This window comes from Marmota monax, unplaced genomic scaffold (genome assembly GCF_021218885.2).
Source record: "Marmota monax isolate L192 unplaced genomic scaffold, Marmota_monax_Labrador192_F-V1.1 WCK01_AAM20220418_F8-fsc00028, whole genome shotgun sequence".
In the NCBI taxonomy this organism is placed as follows: domain Eukaryota; kingdom Metazoa; phylum Chordata; class Mammalia; order Rodentia; family Sciuridae; genus Marmota; species Marmota monax.
Window position 1 is genome coordinate 367,724 of NW_026694779.1, and position 18,877 is coordinate 386,600.

Consider the following 18,877-nt stretch of genomic DNA (forward strand, 5'->3'; position numbering starts at 1 on the left):
CACCCACCAGTCAGCCCTGGGCTGCGGCCAGGACCACGGCCGAGGGGACCTACCTGCTTCCGAGGGCTTCAGGGGCCGCTGGCTCCGGGGCACAGGGAAGATCTCCAGCCGCACCTTCTCGGACACACTGGCCAGGAGCTTGGTGGCCTCCTGCAGCGAACAGTGCTCCGTGCTGGTTCCGTCGATGGCCAGAATGTGGTCTCCGGCATGCAGGGCCCCGCTCCTGGCCAGACAGGGGACAGAGAAGGCGCGTCCAGCCGGTCAGAGCTGCGGGCCACCTGTCCCCTGCGCCCACGCCCCCACAGCCTCACCTGTCCACCACGCTGGCTGGCTTGATGCGGTCGATGGTGAGGACGGGCTTGTTCCGGTGGGAGCCCGTGGTCAGCGAGATCCCCAGGGCGGACCCCGGAGTCTTGGCTATTTCCACCACCAAGGGCCCCGGGGCACTGGCCACCGTGTCTGGCACGAGGGGAAAGAAATCTTAAAAGAGGTTTGAAACCCAAATATCGAGCACCCCCCTTCCCAGTCCCTCTGCGCTCTCTCCACTGAACACCTGCTGCCCCAAAGGGAAGAACATGCCCACTCGACGGACCAGAAAACCAAGTCCTGCCCATCTTCCCAGCAGCTTGGGAGGCTGAGGAAGGAGGATCGGCAGTCGGAGGCCAGCCTCAGCAACTAAGGGAGGCCCTAAGCAACTTAGCAGGATCTTGTCTCCAAATAAAAATAAAAAAGGGCTGGGGATGGGGACCGCGGTGAAGCACCCCTAGTGAAGCACCCAGGGTGAATAGTAATTTGTCTGCATGTATTGAGTGCCTGCTGTATGCCAGCAATGAATGTTGGCTACGATCTGTCCTCGTCTTAGAAATCAAACGGGACCTCCGTGAACATAACCAGTGGCTTCAAGTCCAAACCTGGGTGTCACCCTGAGCCACGGCCACGCTGACTGTGCATCCAGATGCCAGCCCATCAGACCAGCCTGACCCTCGTGGGGGTCAGGTCCACCTCCATTACCAGCCTGGTCCAGTCTCCATGAGTGACAGTCGGCTCCTCCAGCTGATTGGCTTCCACTCTCATCCTGCCTCCTCTGTCCTTACCCCCTCCCACTCACTCCCATCTGCTCCAGTCAGACAGGCTTCATCCAAGTCAATCCGGCTAGGCTCCTGCCCCAGGGCCTTTGCACCAGCTGCTTCCTTCCCTCACTACCTGAGTTAGACAGCACCCTGGGCCTTTCCCCTCCCACACCCCTGCCTTTTCTTCTTCTGTCCCACTGTGCTAATAGCTGCCTGGCACCTCATGTGTGTGTTTGGTACTGGAAATGGACCCCAGAGGTGTCTCCCCACTGAGCCACATCCCCGGTCCTTATTTTTTTTTAAATATTTTTATAAATTTATTTGATGTGGTGCTGAGGATCGAACCCAGGGCCTCGATCCTGTGAGGCCAAGCGCTCTGCCGCTGAGCCACAAGCCCAGCCACGCCCCATTCCTTTTTTGAAATTTTATTTTGAGACAATTTGTTGCTAAGTTGCCTGAGGCTAGCCTCAAACCTGCAATCCTCCCGCCTCAGCCTCCCAAGGAGCCGGGATGACAGGCATGCGCCACGGCACCTGGTGACACACACTGTTTCTTATCTCTTCTGTTTTCTGACCTTGTCTGCTCACCAGAACGTCAGCTCTGTGAGAACAGAGTCCTGTTGGGTCCCGGGTGCATCAAGCAATCCCGGCCAGACAGGATTTACGCCTAGAGAGGCTCAGAGAGGCTAAGTGACTGGCTGGAGGTCACACAGCCTGGGCAATGGGAAGGAGCTATGGCCACTGCCTGCATCCCCCACCTCGGACTCTTTCCTGTCCCAACCCTGGTCCCCGATGTACCTGGGGTGGCCACATCGTACTCCACCTGGAAGAGAGCTTCCTGGCTGCACTGCCGCAAGGTGGCCAGGGCGGTGGCATGGCTGGCCCCGTGCAGGGGGATCCCGTCAACACTGAGCAACCTGTCGCCCACCTTTAAGGAACCTTCCCTGCAGGGAAGGGCACAGTCAGACAGGTGGCCCCTGTGGGAGCGCAGGGCACCACACAGAAGGCAGGACTGGGAAGGGAGGGGGCGTGGAGCGAAGGCAGGGGAGGGGCGGGGGCGCGAGAAAGAAGGGATGCCCGGATGTACCCAGGGTGGCCCTGGCCTCCGCCACCCCCTTGGTAAGGAGGAATCCACAGGCAGCCTGGACTCCATCCTAGAACCTCTAAGCTGGGGCCCACTCCTGCACCAGGGCCCAGAGAGGGTGTCTGGCCTGCCAGGGTCACACAGCATCAGAGGTGGGATAGCCTTGGGCTTCCCATTGCCTATCACAAAGGTCCCCTTTTCCATTGTTTCGGTAGTGGATCTGGCCTGGCGACAAGAACTTGGCAGGGGCCTCAGGAGAGGGGGCCCTAGCCGTGTCCATTGACCTCCCCCCCCCACCTCTTGTTTGGGTCAAATCCCAGGCCTGGATGCCTCAGGGGCCCCAACAGGTGGCCAAAGCTATTCTGGGAAGTTCTCTGAATAGCAGTTCACACGGCCCTGTCCCAAGGACAGATTTAGATTGGTGACAAGGCCATTCCAGGGCTTCTCTTAAAATGGCCAGGAATCTCCTGCTGGGGAGGGGCCCGGGGCTTGGAGAGGGGTGGGGCGGGGCTTGGAGAGGGGCGGGGCGGGGCTTGGAGAGAGGTAGGGCGGGGCTTGGAGAGGGGCGGGGCTGAGCTTGGAGAGGGGCGGGGTGGGGCTTGGAGAGGGGCGGGGCTGGGGCTTGGAGAGAGGTAGGGCGGGGCTTGGAGAGGGGCGGGGCTTGGAGAGGGGAGGGGCTGGGCTTGGAGAGGGGTGGGGCGGGGCTTGGAGAGGGGCGGGGCTGGGCTTGGAGAAGGGTGGGGCGGGGCTTGGAGAGGGGTGGGGCTGGGCTTGGAGAGGGGCGGGGCGGGGCTTGAAGAGGGGTGGGGCAGGGCTTGGAGAGGGGTGGGGCTGGGCTTGGAGAGGGGTGGGGCAGGGCTTGGAGAGGGGTAGGGCGGGGCTTGGGGAGGGAAGGGGCGGGGATTTTCTGCCCAGGGACCCAGGCATTGCCTAGAGGCTGAGTGACAGCCAGAACCAGCCAATCACAGAGCCCCGGGGGACCTGAGCGAGCAGGAGGTGGGGGTAAGAGGGGCTTGGGGGGCAGCTCTGGAGTGACTTGTCCTGCTGTGCCCATGATGCTGAGGGCTCTGGGCACAGGGTGTGGCCTCTGCCGGCCTCAATCATTGCTCCGCAGAATGGGCACCATGGCCTCCGCTGTGCCCTCTCCGGACGGAGGCAGGGGAGGTCGGTGCGGTGTGAGGCTGTGGCTTCCTCCCGTTGAGCCTCACCTGTCAGCTGGGCCACCAGGACGCACGTAGGTCAGGACGAGCGGGCGGGACTTGTGCACGTCTTCGTGGGCACCTCCTGAAGGCAATTCAACAAGAGGCGGGAGTCACCTGCCCACCCCTTCCCTGATACCCAGAGGCCCCCCACCAAGCCCCTAGAACAGCCTTCCTCAATTAAACCTGCCTGAGGACCTTGTCCTTCCTAGTCACGACACTTCTTGTGAGACACCAACTATACATCTCTCCCCCACCCACCCACCCACCCTGCATTGATGGGATGAGGGACAGGGAACACGACCAATCTCTCTCTGCTAAATGACTTGCTTCCCTTTCTGTGAGTTCATCTTATTTCCCTTTTTGCCCTGGTTGCTAGGCAGCTCCAAACTCTGTTCTCAGTCTCACAGTAGCTTTCACCATAATTTTCTTTTTTTTTGGGGGGGGGGAGGTACCAGGGATTGAACCCAGGTGCACTTAACCACGGAGTCCCCTCCCCAGCCCTTTCTATTTTCATTTTGAGCCAGGGTCTCATTGAGTTGCTTAGGGCTTTGCTAAGTTGCTGAGGCTGGCTTTGAACTTGCAATCCTCCTGCCTCAGCCTTCTGAGCCGCTGGAAAGACAGGCATGCGCCACTGCATCCCGCTCACCACAATTTTTTTAAATATGATTTTTCTCTTAGATATCTGTCACATTCATTAAAGCAAAATTGAGCACACAGGAAATGACCCTTGTGTCCCCACCCACTAACTGCAAGGGTGATTCTCACACCGACCTCTGAGGACGAAGCCAAAGCTGTTCCCCTCTTTGTACAGTGAGATGTCCACCGTCTTGGAAATGATCTTGGGGTTGTTTTCGGGGGCTGGAGAGAAACAGAGACTCCCTTGAGTCCCACTGTCACACCCCTAAGCCGGCAGATGTCCCCCAAGCTTATTCCAGCAGCTGACACTCCCGGTAGTGCCCTACTTAGAGGGAGGAGCCTGCCTCCTGTTCACAAAGAGGCTGCCAAAACCCGGGCTTGAGTCAAGTCTCAAATGTCCAGACTTGAGAGCAACTTGGGGAACTCAGAGCATGGCCCACCCCAGGGCAGTGGGGACAGGGCGTGGTCAGCCCATGTCCCCCAAATCACCCCCCCCCAGGAAAAACATCTGGAAATTCAATATGCAAAAGCAGGTAGGGTCCTGCCGCCTCCTGGTGACAGCATACTGCATCCATGTCCTGAGCGAGGCATGGATGTCTGTGGGTCCCCCCCGTGTCTGGCACGACCCCCACCCCCCAGGCCCTGGCAGGAGGTAGCCGTGTCCACCCACGACCGGACCGAGGCAGCGGAGAGGGTTCCCGGGGGGCACCCACCGGGCGGGGGCAGCTCATACTCCACCTCCAACACCACGCGCTCGCCCACGTTTTTGAGCAGGGTGATGATCTCGTCGTGCCGCAGCCTGGTCAGGTGGATCCCGTTCACTGACCGGATGTAGTCCCCCACGTTCAGCAGGTCGCTCCTAAACCAGGGGGGACCCCAGAGTGACCGGGCTGGACCAGCCCCTGGGACGCAGACCCACCTCCCCTCCCTGGGACCCTGAGGATTTCTGGATCCTCCTTTGGACAAAATGGGAAAGTCGAGGCCCAGAGAGGTCAAGGGCGTGTCCAGCGAGTGCAGATCTGAACCTAGGATGGGGGACACCAGGCCTCCCCCACTCTGTCCCCGTCCCATCTTGTTGTCCTCTAAGCAGGTTTATGTTTTTTAGGCCGACTTGCTCAGGGCCTCGCTGAGAGGCTGGCCTCCCATCTGCGATCCTCCTGCCTCAGCCTCCTGAGCTGCTGGGATGACAGGCGCACGCAGGCTGTCTGTCACCTTCTTGATGATGACTCCGGGTCAGCCCAGGGACAAGCCCAAGGAATGTCCAGAATATCACATCTGTGTCACTCCCTAAGTTGGTCCTGGCTTGCCAGATGATGGCTCACATGGGCACCTAGCAGCGCCCGAGGAGCCTGCTGGGTAGGTACTGCAGGGAACAGCATTCTAGGCAGAGGGAACAGCCCAGGCAAAGACCAGAGGGACAGACACACAGCCTGGCAAGGGGAGAGGGGTGACCCTTCTTGGGTGCTTCACAATGGCCTCAGCCCAGGCTCTCGGGATCCCTCACGTCCCCCTCCTGCTGTCCCCGGCCAAGCCCATGCCTCACCTGGCTGCGAGGCCCCCGGGCCTCAGGTTGGAGACCCTGGGCTTCCCATCCTTATCGGTGCCTCCGGAGATGGTCAGGCCCAGGGTGCTGCCCTCCCGCTTGACCAGCTCCACCATGATGACCCCTCGGAACTCCTCTGCAGAAAGACGGGACTGTGAGCACGCAGCAGGGGACGGTTCTGGGGTCCCCTGGTCCAAGACGGGCGAGGCCAACCCCGGGGAGGCATGGGCACTGCGTTGCTAAATGCGGGGGGATATCATCTCATTTTTTTCCAGCGGAGGATCAGAGAGGTGGAGCGACTGGCCCCAGGTCACAGAGCAAGCGAGTGGCAGAGCTGAGGCTCTGGGATGGGCATCCTGGACTCGCTGTGCCTCCAGGGCAGGATGAGGGGGAGGAAAGAGATGTCGTTACCTGGGATACTCTGTCGGCGGCATGCCAGGGCCACCTCAGGGCCTCCCGCGTGCTTGCCACCTGTGCAATACGGCCCATCGTCTGCAGGGGACAAAGACAAGACACCCTGGTTTCCACCGTATCTCAGCCCAGAGGGCGCCCCCTGCCTGGGGCTGTGGGGTTTTTCCTCTGGGTGGCAGCCACTAGGAACCCCAGATCCTCCTCTAGGGAACCCTCATGGACTCCCTTGTCCTAAAGAAGCTCCCCCCCGCTCCACCCCAGGTCTTCTGGTCAAATGGCACTGTTGTGAGTCCCCGCCAGGTCCTGGAGCTTCCGGGCCACTCTGTGGTCGAAGACTCAGCGCCATCTGCGGGTGGTGACGTTAGTCTGGTGGGTGATACAATTCCACTGTACCCCAGAAGGAAGCTGAGACTCAGAGAGGGATAGTTCCAAGTCCAGGGTCACACAGCTGGGGAGTTGTTACAAAGCAGATCAGAACCTGCTGACCCTGCCAGGAGGGGCCGCGCTTGCCTACCTGCAGAGATAGGGAGCTCAGTCACACACAGGTGCCACCACCCATGTGTGACAGTACTGACTCAGTCTTGAGTGGCCATAACCAAGGCTTATTTGTGAGGACTATTTTTTTTTTTTAATGGTATCAGGGACCAAACCCAGGGGCACTTAGCCACTGAGCCACATCCCCAGCCCTTTTTATTTTTTATTTGGAGACAGGATCTTGCCTAGGTTGTTTTGAGCTTCACTGAGTTGTGGAGGCTGGCCTCCAACCTGCGATCCTCCTGCCTCAGCCTCCCAAGTCGCTGGGATCACAGGCGTGTGCCTCCACACCTGGCTTGTCTTGAGTACTCCCTAAATCACCTCTAGACAACTTAGAATACTGAGTATGAAGTAAATATGAGAGAAATAGTTGCCCTCCTGTAGCATCCAGGAAAGAACCAGGAAAACAAAACTCGATACATGTTTAATACAGAGGCAATTTTTTTCCCCTAATATTATCAACCCAGGGTTTGGGAAATGCCTCTTAACCACCTCTATCATCAAGCTCTGGGACATTTTCATCACCTCCTCAAATTCTCCTTTGCTGCTCCTTTATATCTATCCCTTGCCAGCCTTGGTTTCTGACATGCACCGCTCTGTTCTGGTCCTATAATTTTGCCCTTTCCAGAAGGGGACTGTCCATGGAGTCCTGCCATATTGCAGGCTTTTGAGCCTCATTTTGTGTGTGTGTGTGTGTGTGTGTGTGTGTGTGTGACTTAGCATAATCATTTGCTATTCACCCGCATGGCGTGTGTGGGTATTTTGTATCTTGTTATTATCAACGACGCATGATCCATTCAGTGGCTGTGCCAGATTTTTTTTTTTTTTTTTGCCTTTCATCTGGTGAAAGGCGTTTCTGTTGTTTTCAATTTGGGCTCATTTTGCAGGGAGCATAATAAACATTTCCATCCAGGTTTGAGTTGGAACTTGAATTTCCATTTCCCTTGGATAAAGCCTCAGGAGTAGGATTGACGGGGTGATTCTGCAAGGACGGGGGTTCACTGTGTAAGAAGCCGCCCGAGGACTCAGAGTGGGTGTGTGCCCCTTCCCCCTGCCACCAAATCATCTTTTGCTAAGTTGTTGAGGCTGGCCTCCAACTTGCGATCCTCCTGCCTCAGCCTCCAGAGTTGCTGCGGGGACAGGCGTGCACCATCAGGCCGGCACCGCTCCTTTTTTGATCTTTTTCGACACCTGAGGTTTGCCTGACTTTCCTGAGAGGTCATCTGTGCATTTCAAGGCAATCGGAAGCTAGATTTCCACTGCGACAACCGCAGGACCTGCCTCCCACGCCATGCCCTTTATTACTCTGATCATATCCCAGATTACCCCTCGCGTCCTGCCCACCCACACTGTCTCATTCGGTCCTGTTCACGACTCACAGTGACTCTGGCAAGAGGCAGAGGCTGCCATCATGCCCACTTAACAGATAAGCAAACTGAGGCTCCAGCATATGCCCCACGCTGTCCCCGGAGAAGGGTCTCCCTGCCACCCTGACCCCCTGGCTCCAGCCAGGCCTCCTGAGTGTCCTGCCCCCGCCCTCCGCCAGCTGCGAGGAGGCCACGCCCCTCCCCCTCCCTGCTCAGGGACAGAAAGGAGGGTAGGGGGAGCCACCTGGGCAGGTGGCCGAGGACTTACCCCATCCCTGCAGGTCTTTGTTATGAGGGGGAGGGTCAGATTAGGGGTCAGCCTGGGTAAATGGACCTGACCCTGAATCAGGACTTGGGATGGGCCAAGTCCAGGTAGGGACTGAGTCACACCAAGACCAGGGCTCAGTCCACAGGGACTTTCAACCTCTACAATAAAGGCATTTTCTGCTACATAAGTCCTGGTGGTGACGGTGGGGAGCCTCTCTTCTGCGTTGTAGGAAGTTCAAGTGTCACCAGATGCTGGGTGTCAACCCGAAATCACTCCAGACCCTGCCAAAGGTTCCCCAGGACAGCAACTGTCAGCCTGCGCTGGGCACCGAGCTCGACAGTCAGGGGCGGGGCCAGCCTGGGAAAGGGGCGGGGCTCGACCGTGGGAAATGGGCGGGGCTCGACCGTGGGAAAGGGGCGGGGCTCATCCTGGGAAAGGGGCGGGGCTCGACCGTGGGAAAGGGGTGGGGCCAACCAGAGGCGGGGCTAAGTCTGGAAAAGGGCGGGGCCAGCCTGGTTGAGGGGAGGGTTCAACCAGGGGCGAAGGGAGACTGGGAAAGGGGCGGGGCCACTCCCAGTAAAGGGAGGGTTCAACTAGAGGCGGGGCTAGTAAGCCTGGGAAAGGGCGGGGCCAGCCTGGGTGAGGGTCATGTTTAGCCAGGGGCTGAGCTTAGTCTGGGAGAGGAGAGGGCCATCCTGGGAAAAGGGTGGGGCTCATCCCTGTAAGGGGCGGGGCCAGCCTAAGTGAGGGGCGGAGCTCAGTCTGAGAAGGGGCGGGGCTATCTTGGGTAAGGGGAAGGCTCAGCCTGGGTAAGGGGCGGGCTCAGTCAGGGGCGGGCTCAGTCAGGGGAGGGGCTCAGGCTGGGAGAGGGCGGGGCCAGCTGGGGTAAGGGGAAGGCTTAGCCAGGGGCAGGGCTCAGTCTGGGAAAGGGCAGGGCCAGCCTGGGTGAGGGGAGTGTTCAGCCTGGGGCTGGGCTCAGTCTGGGAAAGGGCGGGGCCTGCCTGGGTAAGAGGTGGAGCCAGCCTGGGTAAGGGGCGGGCTCAGCCAGGGGCGGGGCTCAGATTGGGGGAGGGCGGGGCCAACCTGGGTAAGGGGCGGGCTTAGCCAAGGGCGGGGCTCAGTCTGGGAAAGGGCGGGGTCTGCCTGGGAAAGGGGAGGGGCCAGTCTGTGTAGGGGGCGGGGCCAGGCTGGGTAAGGGGCGGGGCTCAGTCTGGGAGAAGGAGGGGCCAGTCTGGATCAAGGTTTCAGGGTCCTGGAAATGCCACCATCTTCACTCTAACCCCTGAGACACTGTCCCAGCTCTCCAGTCACTGCTCCACCAAATAGCTGCATGCCCTTGGCTTGGCAGGAGCTGCTAAACAACAAATCAAACAGCAGTTAAGCCGGTGCTCACTTTCCTGGGCCCCCTGGGGCTGGGTCCCCAGCAACTCGGCTCCCCCCTCCTTCCCCGGACCCCCTGTCGCATCAGCTGCCACGGAGGCAAGTAACACCCCATTAAGTCTAATGCCTCCCATTAGGGCTCCCTAATACGCACTTCATTTCGATTCAACAAGATGTTTCTGAGCTAATAAAATTAAGGAGACTGGATTCTGTCAACTGTGTGACAGGGAGCGTCTCGCGTATTTCACGAGGGCAATTCTGAAATGAAAATGTGTCTTATCCCGTGCAAATTAGATTCTGTCACTGGGAAAATCCCTCTCTCCTCCTGTGTCCCGGGAAGGCGGGAGCTAAGCTGCATGCTGGGAGGTTTCTGCACGGATGGGACAAGGGGCGTGGAGGGGGGTGACAATCCGCTTAAGGAGGCTGGGGACCAAGTTCACCAAATTCAGAGCAAGAGCCCCAGAGAGCGGAACTGAGCGGGACTATAGTCCAAGGTGGAGTTTTGAGCCCTGATGATCAAAAGAATCAGAAACTTTGAGGAAGGATGGTGGACAGGGTCCCCCAATTCGGGGTCTGACACCCAGGCTGGACCCACTAGCTGCTAAAGAGAGAACCCAATTCCTGGCGTGGTCTCCTCCAAGTTCATCTCATCCAGTATTCAGGTTTTGCTCCATTGCTGAGCTGGGCTGCACTGTGACACCCTGGGGACACCCCTGGGACAGCTGAAGTATGTGGGTCTGCTTGTCTCAACACCGAGTGGCCCCAATTCCCTCATTTCTCCCCGATTTTCCTGGCTTTGGGCTCAAAATGCTTCTTTTCCCAGATTGCTGCAGGGTGGAGGGAGCTGCAAACCAAGATTCATAGCACTGTGTGCCAACAGAGAGTCCATGGGCAATAAGTGAGACCTTGGGAGGGACTTCCCTGGGGAAGACACGTGCATTTTGGCCAAGAGGTCCCAGAGGTTTCTGCATAACCCAGACCCCTCCACATATTCAGAAAGCCACCCGGAAGGAAGGAATGCTGTCATGTCTGCCTGATGCCCCACGTTGAAGATCACCCTGGGGTGAGGGGCAGCAGCAACAGAGGTCGCTTGCAGACCAAGGATCAAACAAGCAGCACCAATGTCACCAGCTTGAGCCTCTGTTTCCCTATAGGTGAAATGCAGGGGTCTCCCCTTGTTGACAGCTGGCCTGGGGTTTGAGAAGCTGGGGTGACATTATTTATAGAAAATTTAAAAAAAAACCTGGGGTTCAGACCCCAGCCCCCTCCCTCAGGCGCATGCGCAGTGCCTCCCGGTCCCTCTTTGTTCTGGGACCTGGTAATTACATGCTTTAGCGATGAAGGCTTTTCAAAAACATCTTTCCCAACCCTTTTGCATCGGGAAACGTGCATTAAAAAAACAGAGATATTTTTATCCACATGTTTTCCCCCCCACTTCGACTCCTTCCAGCAATGGGTAATTAGGAGATTTTTTGTCCAAGAACTGGCTTCGGAGGGGAATTCATTTCCATCGTGAAGCCAACCCGGTCCCCAGTCCCCAGCAGAAAAATGTGGCTTTGGGGAGCAGGGAATGCAGGGAAAGATCTTGCCAGAAATCCAGCCCCCTCCCCCTACACCTGGGGCCTGGTCCCCTGCTGTCCCCTGCTGGGTTGGGGAGGGACTTCTTTAAGGTTAACAAAAGAGAAGTCACCCCTGAGACTGATGACCCGAAAAGGGATGTGGGGGTGGGGCTCAGGGGTGGGACTGTCAGCTCAGCTCCAAGGTTGATTGACAGCTGGTTCCCCGGGCCGGGAATGAGCCGGTGCATGGGATCAACTTGGACACACGGGACAGCCTGCCATCTTCAGGAGCCCCCATGTTCATCTACCTGGCTCCATTGTGGCCTCCACTGTCCCCTGGCTTCAACCTTTCAAGGATGCTCCGGAGGGACCCAGTGACAGTCCTTGACCCACCCCCAGCTTTCTGCTCTAAAAGAGATCTGAGACAGGACGCTCTCTCAGAGCCTCAGTTTTGCCCTCTGCAGAATGGGGGCGCTCCTACCCTGCTCTCGGGTCAAGGGGACCTGGTGTAGGGTGCAGAGGAAACACAGTGGTTCCTTTTCTGTCCCCCAGAGCATTCAAAGGTTTTCCTAGAGTTATGGCATCCACCGTTCTCCATGAGGGGGCGATGGTATGTGCTGGATAAATAGCATCTCACTTAATCGCCGTCACTCTGGAGATGGTATCAGCGTTATTCCCATTTGAAAAGATCAACAGGTGAAGTGGTGTCCTATGGTCAGGGGCAGGGCCAGAATTTGAACCCAGGACTTGTTCTAAGAACTTGAAAATGACCACAACGTTATCCTCACGCTATTCTTCAATGGCAGGTGCCATTACCACCTGCATGGTATCCATGAGGAAACTGAGGCACAGAGAGGTTTAGGAAACGGCTCAGTGTCACACAGCACCGATCCAGGATTCTTTAGCTTCTCCAGGGCTCTGGCCCTACCCTCCAGATCCACTCTTGGCTGCTCCCCAACTCCAGTATAGGCCTGGGGGGTGCTAAAGGATTATGTCTGTAGCTCTGGGGCTGCTAAGTTCCAGAGAACAGGCAGCCCAGCATTTCTCATAGAACGTCTGACTCACTCAGTGTCAAGGATCATAAGAGAAAATTAATTACTAGTACCCCTGGCACATGCCGGTAATCCCAGGGGTTCAGAGGCTGAGGCAGGAGGATCACAAGGTGGAGGCCAGCCTCAGCAACTTATGGAGGCCCCAATCAACTTAACAAGATCCTGTCTCTCAATTAGGGAGATGGATGATCAGAGAGGTCACTCGGCTGGTAAGCTGCACAGCATCCAGGAGCCGGGTCTCTCTGAATCCCCAAAGGCCACATCCTTAAACCTTGGGTCCTCTCTCCTCCCTACACAGGAGGGCAGTGGGCCACTGACAGGTGTCAGGGCATTGGGAAGGGGACTTCCAGGGTCCCCAAGTTACCTTCCACGCAGTGCACAGGACCTGGGGCCTGAAGCCACACCCCTGCCAGAGCCCATCTCCAGGGGGCATGGCAGTCCCCAACCAGGTGGGAGGTGGCTCAGGCTTGGCGACCTGTGCTCCGGGTCTGTGCCCCTCTGCCCTCCCTCTACCACTGGCTATAGCAAGGATATGACCTCGAAACTGGGTCACCTACAGAATAACTTAATTTTCCAATAGCGGCTTCCTGAAGTTCCAAGAAGATCCCATCCAAAGTCCTCCCCACCGCGACAGCCTCTGGCCTCCCCAACCTCACCTCCTAATGCTCTCCTCTTCCCCGGCTCCACTCCTGCCTGCTGGCACGCCAATGGCTGTTCTACACACCCCACCCCAGGGCCTTTGCACTGGCTGTTGCTCTGCCCAGAATACTGTTTCCAGCCTGTACAAAGTGCTTCTCTCACTTCCTTCAGGAATTTATGGCAGGGGGCCTCCTCATCAGCTTTTTCTGGGGGCGGGGAGGGCAGGGGAAAGGACATTGAGGATTGAACTCACGGATTTCCCTATTTGGTGGGAGCTCAGAGTGGTTGCTCTGCTGGTAAGCTGCACAGCATCTCACCAGCTGCTTTTTTTGGGACTTTTCTAAAACACACTTATTTATCTGTCTTCTGGGATGTCAGGGGCAGGCAGGGACTGGGCTGGGCTTCCGTCTGTCGACTCCAGGGCTGGCCAGCACACGGGTCACTGTCCAACAAATCTGTTTTTGAATTCAGTTGCCATTTATGGGTTGGGAGAATGGGGATGGAAGAGATGCAAGTTATTGAAGGCCAGGGCTTCGGAAGGGGTGGAACCCGGACGCTAACTCGGGCCTCCCTGGCTCCAGGCTCCTGGCTGGGCGGCCTCTGAGGTCCCCTGGTGGCCCCAGCCCCAGCTGAGGGATCCCCAGGCTGAGAGGTGGCCCCCCTGAGAGCCCCTGGGGGGAACTGGGCAGCCCGGGGCTCAGCAAGGGACCCCTCCCCTGGACACATGCCACATAGCTACTCCCCAAGAGCTTTCCAGGCCCCTGCTGGGTGGCCGATGTTCACTCAGGCCCTGGGGACAAGGACATCTTTGTGACAGGGAAGTCAGAAAAGGCCTCCCATCCTAGAGGCGGGAAAGTGGATGCTCGGGGCGGGGCTTCCTGGCCCAGTCTGTGCGCGGACCTGCTGGGATTGGCCAGTCTGGGGATGGGCCTGCCTCTGATTGGCCCAGCCCTAGCCAATCAGGCCACAATCCCCCCCCACCCCAGGGGCGGCCACCGCTCAGAAGCCCAGTGATTGGTCAGCAGTGGGCGTGGGATCCAAGGTGGGCCAATGAGAGCCAGCCCAGCAACTTTGGCTGGAACTATCAGAAAACAGGCTCTTCCCTTAGAGTTGGTTGACCTTAAGCTTGAAGGTCAAGAAGAGTCTGTCTGGAAATGAAGCCCAGAGTCCTAATGAAGCTAATTGAGCACCTGGATCCCGCTGCACCTGAAGCTGCTTTTTTGGACTTCAAAGAAAAAAAAAATAGCCTTTGGGCTGATGTCAACGGAGGCAGGTGACAACTGAGGAGGTTCTGGGACCTGGGGAGGACAGGAGGGTGAGGGCTGCAGTGGAGAAGATCAAGTAAATCATCAAAGACGGGTTAGAGAGTTCAAGAAAGGAGAGAGAGGTCACCTGATAGAAACAAGTCACCTACTATCCCGTGCCTCAGTTTCCCCAGCTGTAAAATGGGGGGGAATAACAGTATGCCACTTACGGTACTCTCTTGAGGATTAAATGAGAATATGCACACACACACACAAAAAGAGCTTAGAACAGAGCCCAAAAGCCGAAGAACGTCACACAAATGTCACTCTTCTTACCCCTGCTGCTGGGTCCGGGGGCGTGGGGCTGAGTCTGGGCACAGGGCTGACCTCTGACGACCCGTTACCAGGGTGGGGAGTGGGAGGAAGAGTCTCTGGGTCCTTCCGAGCAGAGATGGGGGCGGGGCTATTAAAGTCATCTAAGTGGTCCTCCCTGACCCTCAGTCTCCTCTTCTGCCCTCTGGGACCACAGTCCCGGCCCTTAAAGTCATTGTGCAGCTATGTCCAGAGCATGCCAGGGGGGGGGGGGTGTGAAGGAGGGCAGGATGGGAGGGGGTGACCACAGGGCACCGAGTACGGAGTGATCTGGGGCCGGGAAGTTAGGCTATGTCGCCCAGAGATGAATGGATGGACAGACAGACAGACAAGAGCACCCGAGCGCTGCCCCACGGCCACTCCCCAGGAATGTGGTGACTGTGCCCCACCCTCCTGCCACCCAGCCAGGGCTCGGGGACTTCTCCCTCCCCCCCCCAACACTCTGCCCAAGTCCCTGGCCTCTGGAAGTGGCAGTCCCAAGGGCTGGTCACCCTGGTCCCCTGGCTTGGTGGCAGCCCCTGGGACCTGCGTGTCCAGCCCCCTGGCCCCGCCCCCCTCACCTACCCGCCTCTCCAGGGGTCTCCCGGCTCAGCCCGCACAGCATGTCCCTTTCTGTCCCCAGCCGCTGCCCACCAAGTCCCCTGGAGCCACCGGGCGGGGCCTCCTCCTTCCCAGGGAGGGACAGGGAGGGGACCTCGGCTCCCACTGGCTGGGCCCCGAGTCCACCCACTGCCAAGGGCGGCTCTCTGCTTAAAGGGGACACAGCTGTCATCAGGGCTGGCTCCTGGGATAGGGTCCTCAGTCCCCCCTGGGCTGAGTCTGGACAAGGGGTCTTTGCAGACGGCCTGCCCCGGGGCCCTGCGCTGACACCCTTGGGGACAGCGTGGCTCCAACACGCCCTGGCACTCTGGCCAGTGCGTCCCCTCCCCGGGCCTCAGTTTTTCCACCTGGAAAATGGGCACAGCGAGGCCCAAACTTGATGATCGCTTTTATTTAAAAAAAAAATACCCTGTTGCACAAAACCTGCACAGAAACCCCACGAGTCGGGTCAACTCTCTGAAGGTGGCACCATGCAGGGGACGTGTCCCTGCAGGTCTCAGTTTAGAAATCCTTGTACTGGAGCCCAGAGGGTCCGGCCTCTTCCCGCTGAGCCTCAGTTTCCCCCTGGTCAGCCTCCCCCCCTCCCCACACGCTTATTTGAAGATCAAATGAGCTGGTGACCAATCTGCCCGCCTCTGGGCTTGACGGGCAGGCACAGCTGGTCACAGGCTCTGGCCACAGCTGGCAGGCTGCCCCTTCCCTCCCCCCGAGCTGGGCCTTAGCCCTGCCCACTCTTGGCTTAAGGCTGACCAGGCAGATCCCAATGGGCACCCAGGGCCTCCCTCTGCACCCATCTGTGACAGGCGGAAGCCAGCTGCAGCCACTTCTTCTGTTCCCCCCATCTCACCAAGCCAGGGCCAGACTCTCTGAAGAGAAGGTCAGGGTAAAAGTGGCCCTGAACGGTGGGAGTCAACAACCTGGGCAACCGTACAGTGCACCCGGCAGAAGGTAGCAGGGAACTGGACGGGTAATAGAAGACGGCTGCCCAGTCATGATGGGCTGAGGGCTGCTTCTGGAATTTAGCTCACCATTTCTGGCTACCCCTGTTGTTCCAACCCCCGATGGTACTTTTGATCTGGGTTCCAAATCTGTCTGTAGGCCCAAGTCCCACTTCCCAAGATGCCTTCCTGTTTGGGTGACAGGGTCCAGGAGCCAGGCCAGGTCCCCTTGACCAGCAGAGAAACCAAAGATAAAAAAGATGCCTGGGGGGGTGCAGTGGAGCACCCCTGTCATCCCAGCAGCTTGGGAGGCTGAGGCAGGAGGATCACAAGTTGGAGGCCAGCCTCAGCAACTTAGCGAGGCCCTAAGCAGCTCAGTGAGACCCTGTCTCTAAATAAAATATAAAACAGACTGAGGATGGGGCTCCGTGGTTAAGTCCCAGCCCTGTTCCCTTCCCCAGCCCCTTCCGGGAGGGACAGAGCACCCCACAGGCCTTTGGAGGGCCACTGCCCTTTCACTTAAGAAAACATTTGCTTTCGGTGCAGATGCATTTAAATGAGCAATTACAGATGGGCGGGCGGAAGCTTTGCCACGCTCTGGTCTCTCTCGCTGCTGCCTTGGAATTTACTTTTGTGCATGAGAAGCCTCTGAAAGGTCACCCTGTGGATTACGGGAGAGCTCTCAGGCATAGCTTGCTTCTCTGTGGGCCTGCTGTGCGGGGGGCCCTGGGGGACCGAGGCGCGAGGAGCCAGGTAGGAAAACAGGGTCCGCGCTCTGCTCTCTGCCCCCATGGGCCCACTGAGCTCCTTTGTGTTGGATTTGACCCAAGCGAATGTCCAGAAGCAACTGTTGGACCCTTTGGAAGGAGGCAGAGTTCCAATAAACAATTTGGCCCAGAGAGGTTGAACCGCTTGCCCAAGGTGGCCCAGCAAGTAAGGATGGAGCCAGGGGGCTGGGTGTCCCCTGTTGCTGTTCCTGGGGACCCTCAGAAGACTGGGGAAGGTGCTCCATGCATTGTTTGGTATCTGCCCTGAGCCTCCCCCCCTGGAGGGTTCAATTGTGCAGGGGGGCTCTCTGAACCTCAGGTTCTTCCTCCAAAATGTAAGTTGTCCATTCCCAAAGCTTTTTGTTGTGGTGGTGGTGGTTGTTCTGGGTTTTTTCAAACTCCTCGAGAACTCCAGGCAGGGCGCGTGCCTGTGTTCAGGAATATGGTTCGGCTCCATCTCCCTGGTCACTCCAAAGAGTATTTATTGAGCACTTACTATACCTGCCAGGAACTAAGCTGAATCAGAGTTTTCAGTGGGGAACAGTCACAGTGGCGCACACCTGTCATCCCCGCAGCTCAGGAGGCTGAGGCAGGAGGATTGCGAGTTGGAGGCCAGCCTCAGCAATTTCGTGAGGCCTGAAGCCACTTGGTGAGCACTGTCATGCTGGAGGGCCACCTCCTAGGGAGCTCTCCAAGGAGGACAGTTGTGTTCCCACAGCCTCAGCATCTGACTATGTCAGTCGGGTGTCCTCTGTGCCCAGCAGCTTGTGGCACAAAAGTGGGGAAACTGAGTCTGAGAAAGAACGGGGCCCCGCCTGGCCCCCCACATGTCTCAGGCAGCTTCTCGCCTCCAGGGGTGTTTATTTCGGTCTCAAGAGGCTGAGATAATAGCTTCATTATACAGATGAGGAGACGGGCCCCTCGGGAATCGAACCATCTGGCTTCCAAACCGTAATCACAGTTCAACCTTCACAGGGGCTCAAAGGGCTTCGTGGCTCTGGGGACAGCCTCTTCGGGTTCTGTGCCCTCGGGGTGGTGGGCGATGCTGAAAGAACCCTGGCCGATCGCAGTGGCTCATACCTGTCATCCCAGCCGCACGGGAGGCTGAGGCAGGAGGATCACAAGTTCAAAGCCAGCCTCGGCCAAAGCGAGGCCCTGAGCAGCTCAGGGAGACCCTGTCTCTCAATAAAATGCAAAATAGGGCTGGGGAGGGGGCTCAGGGGTCGAGGGCCCCTGGGTTCAATCTGCAGTACAAAAAAGAGACCGAGAACCCTGAAGTCCTACACCAAGGTGTAATGTCCGGTGGAGAAGGACCATATGGGGATCCCAAGGAGCCCAGCTCAGAACCCACCAGGGAGCTCTGGGCAGAGGGTCCCACCCAGGTGGAGATGCAGGGCAGAGGGACCTGCCGTGTTCTTGGCAGAGGGCGGTAGTTGGACATGGTGATGGAGATAAAGAACATTCTAGAACATTCCGGAACATTCTAGAACATTCCGGAACATTCTGGAAAGTTCCTCATCTCCATCACCATGTCCAACTACGTTCTCTGCCGAGAGGCCCCTGAGTTCAAGCCTGGCTCTGCCTGGTGGAGTGACCTTGAGCACATTTGGCTTGGTCCTTGGGGGCATGAGTGGACTGGGGAGAAGTGGGACCTTCCATCTCTGCTTCAGATCCCGCCAGCCAGTCTGGGACGGCTTCACCTCTGTCCCCGACGGGAACGCCAAGGAGCCCCAGCTGCCTGCACACCCTCCCTGATGAGTGCATCCTGCAGACAGGGCTCATGGGTTCAGCCAGGGGCAAGGACCTTGCCCAAGGTCATCGCTCGGGGACCCTAGGCACCCCAGTTGTGTGGCTGTCCCCATGTGCTGGCGCCGCGCCCCGCCTGGCCCGCCCACCTGCCCACCACATCTGCTTATGAGTCACCGACTCCTAGGCCAAGACAGGGAAATGTGGGCGCCCGAGCGTCAAGGTCGGCTCAAGGGCAGCGAGCCCAGGGACAGGGCTCCAGGGAGCAGCCAGAGGCTTCCCGCCCTGGGACACAGGAGGGAAACCGAGGCAGGGTCCTCAGAGAGTTGGGGTCAGCCTGGGTCTCGGGCTCCTGATGGGCGGCTGTCCTTATGGCTGTCTCGCCCAAGGTGTCCCAGCACAGGGGCAGCAGGAAAAAGGGGTCCTGGTCAAAGCCAGAGGGGTACACAGATTGGGGATACAACAG

At 58.2% G+C, this 18,877-nt stretch overlaps 1 protein-coding gene across 3 annotated transcripts in view; it reads right to left on the minus strand.

Moving 5' to 3' along the window:
• Grip2 (glutamate receptor interacting protein 2) overlaps positions 1–18,877 on the minus strand; it is a 64,144-nt gene that overhangs the window by 17,826 nt on the left and 27,441 nt on the right. For 2 of the 3 annotated variants that reach the window (XM_058572936.1, XM_058572935.1), the window contains exons 2-9: positions 5,946–6,026; positions 5,535–5,670; positions 4,705–4,850; positions 4,127–4,213; positions 3,362–3,437; positions 1,868–2,013; positions 312–459; positions 54–223 (exon numbers count right to left, since the gene is read on the minus strand). In XM_058572936.1, coding sequence (XP_058428919.1) covers positions 54–223; positions 312–459; positions 1,868–2,013; positions 3,362–3,437; positions 4,127–4,213; positions 4,705–4,850; positions 5,535–5,670; positions 5,946–6,026 — 990 coding nt within the window. Of the gene's footprint in view, positions 1–53; positions 224–311; positions 460–1,867; positions 2,014–3,361; positions 3,438–4,126; positions 4,214–4,704; positions 4,851–5,534; positions 5,671–5,945; positions 6,027–14,924; positions 14,965–18,877 lie in introns of those variants that run through there. The other variant, XM_046425422.2, reaches the window with a different exon arrangement.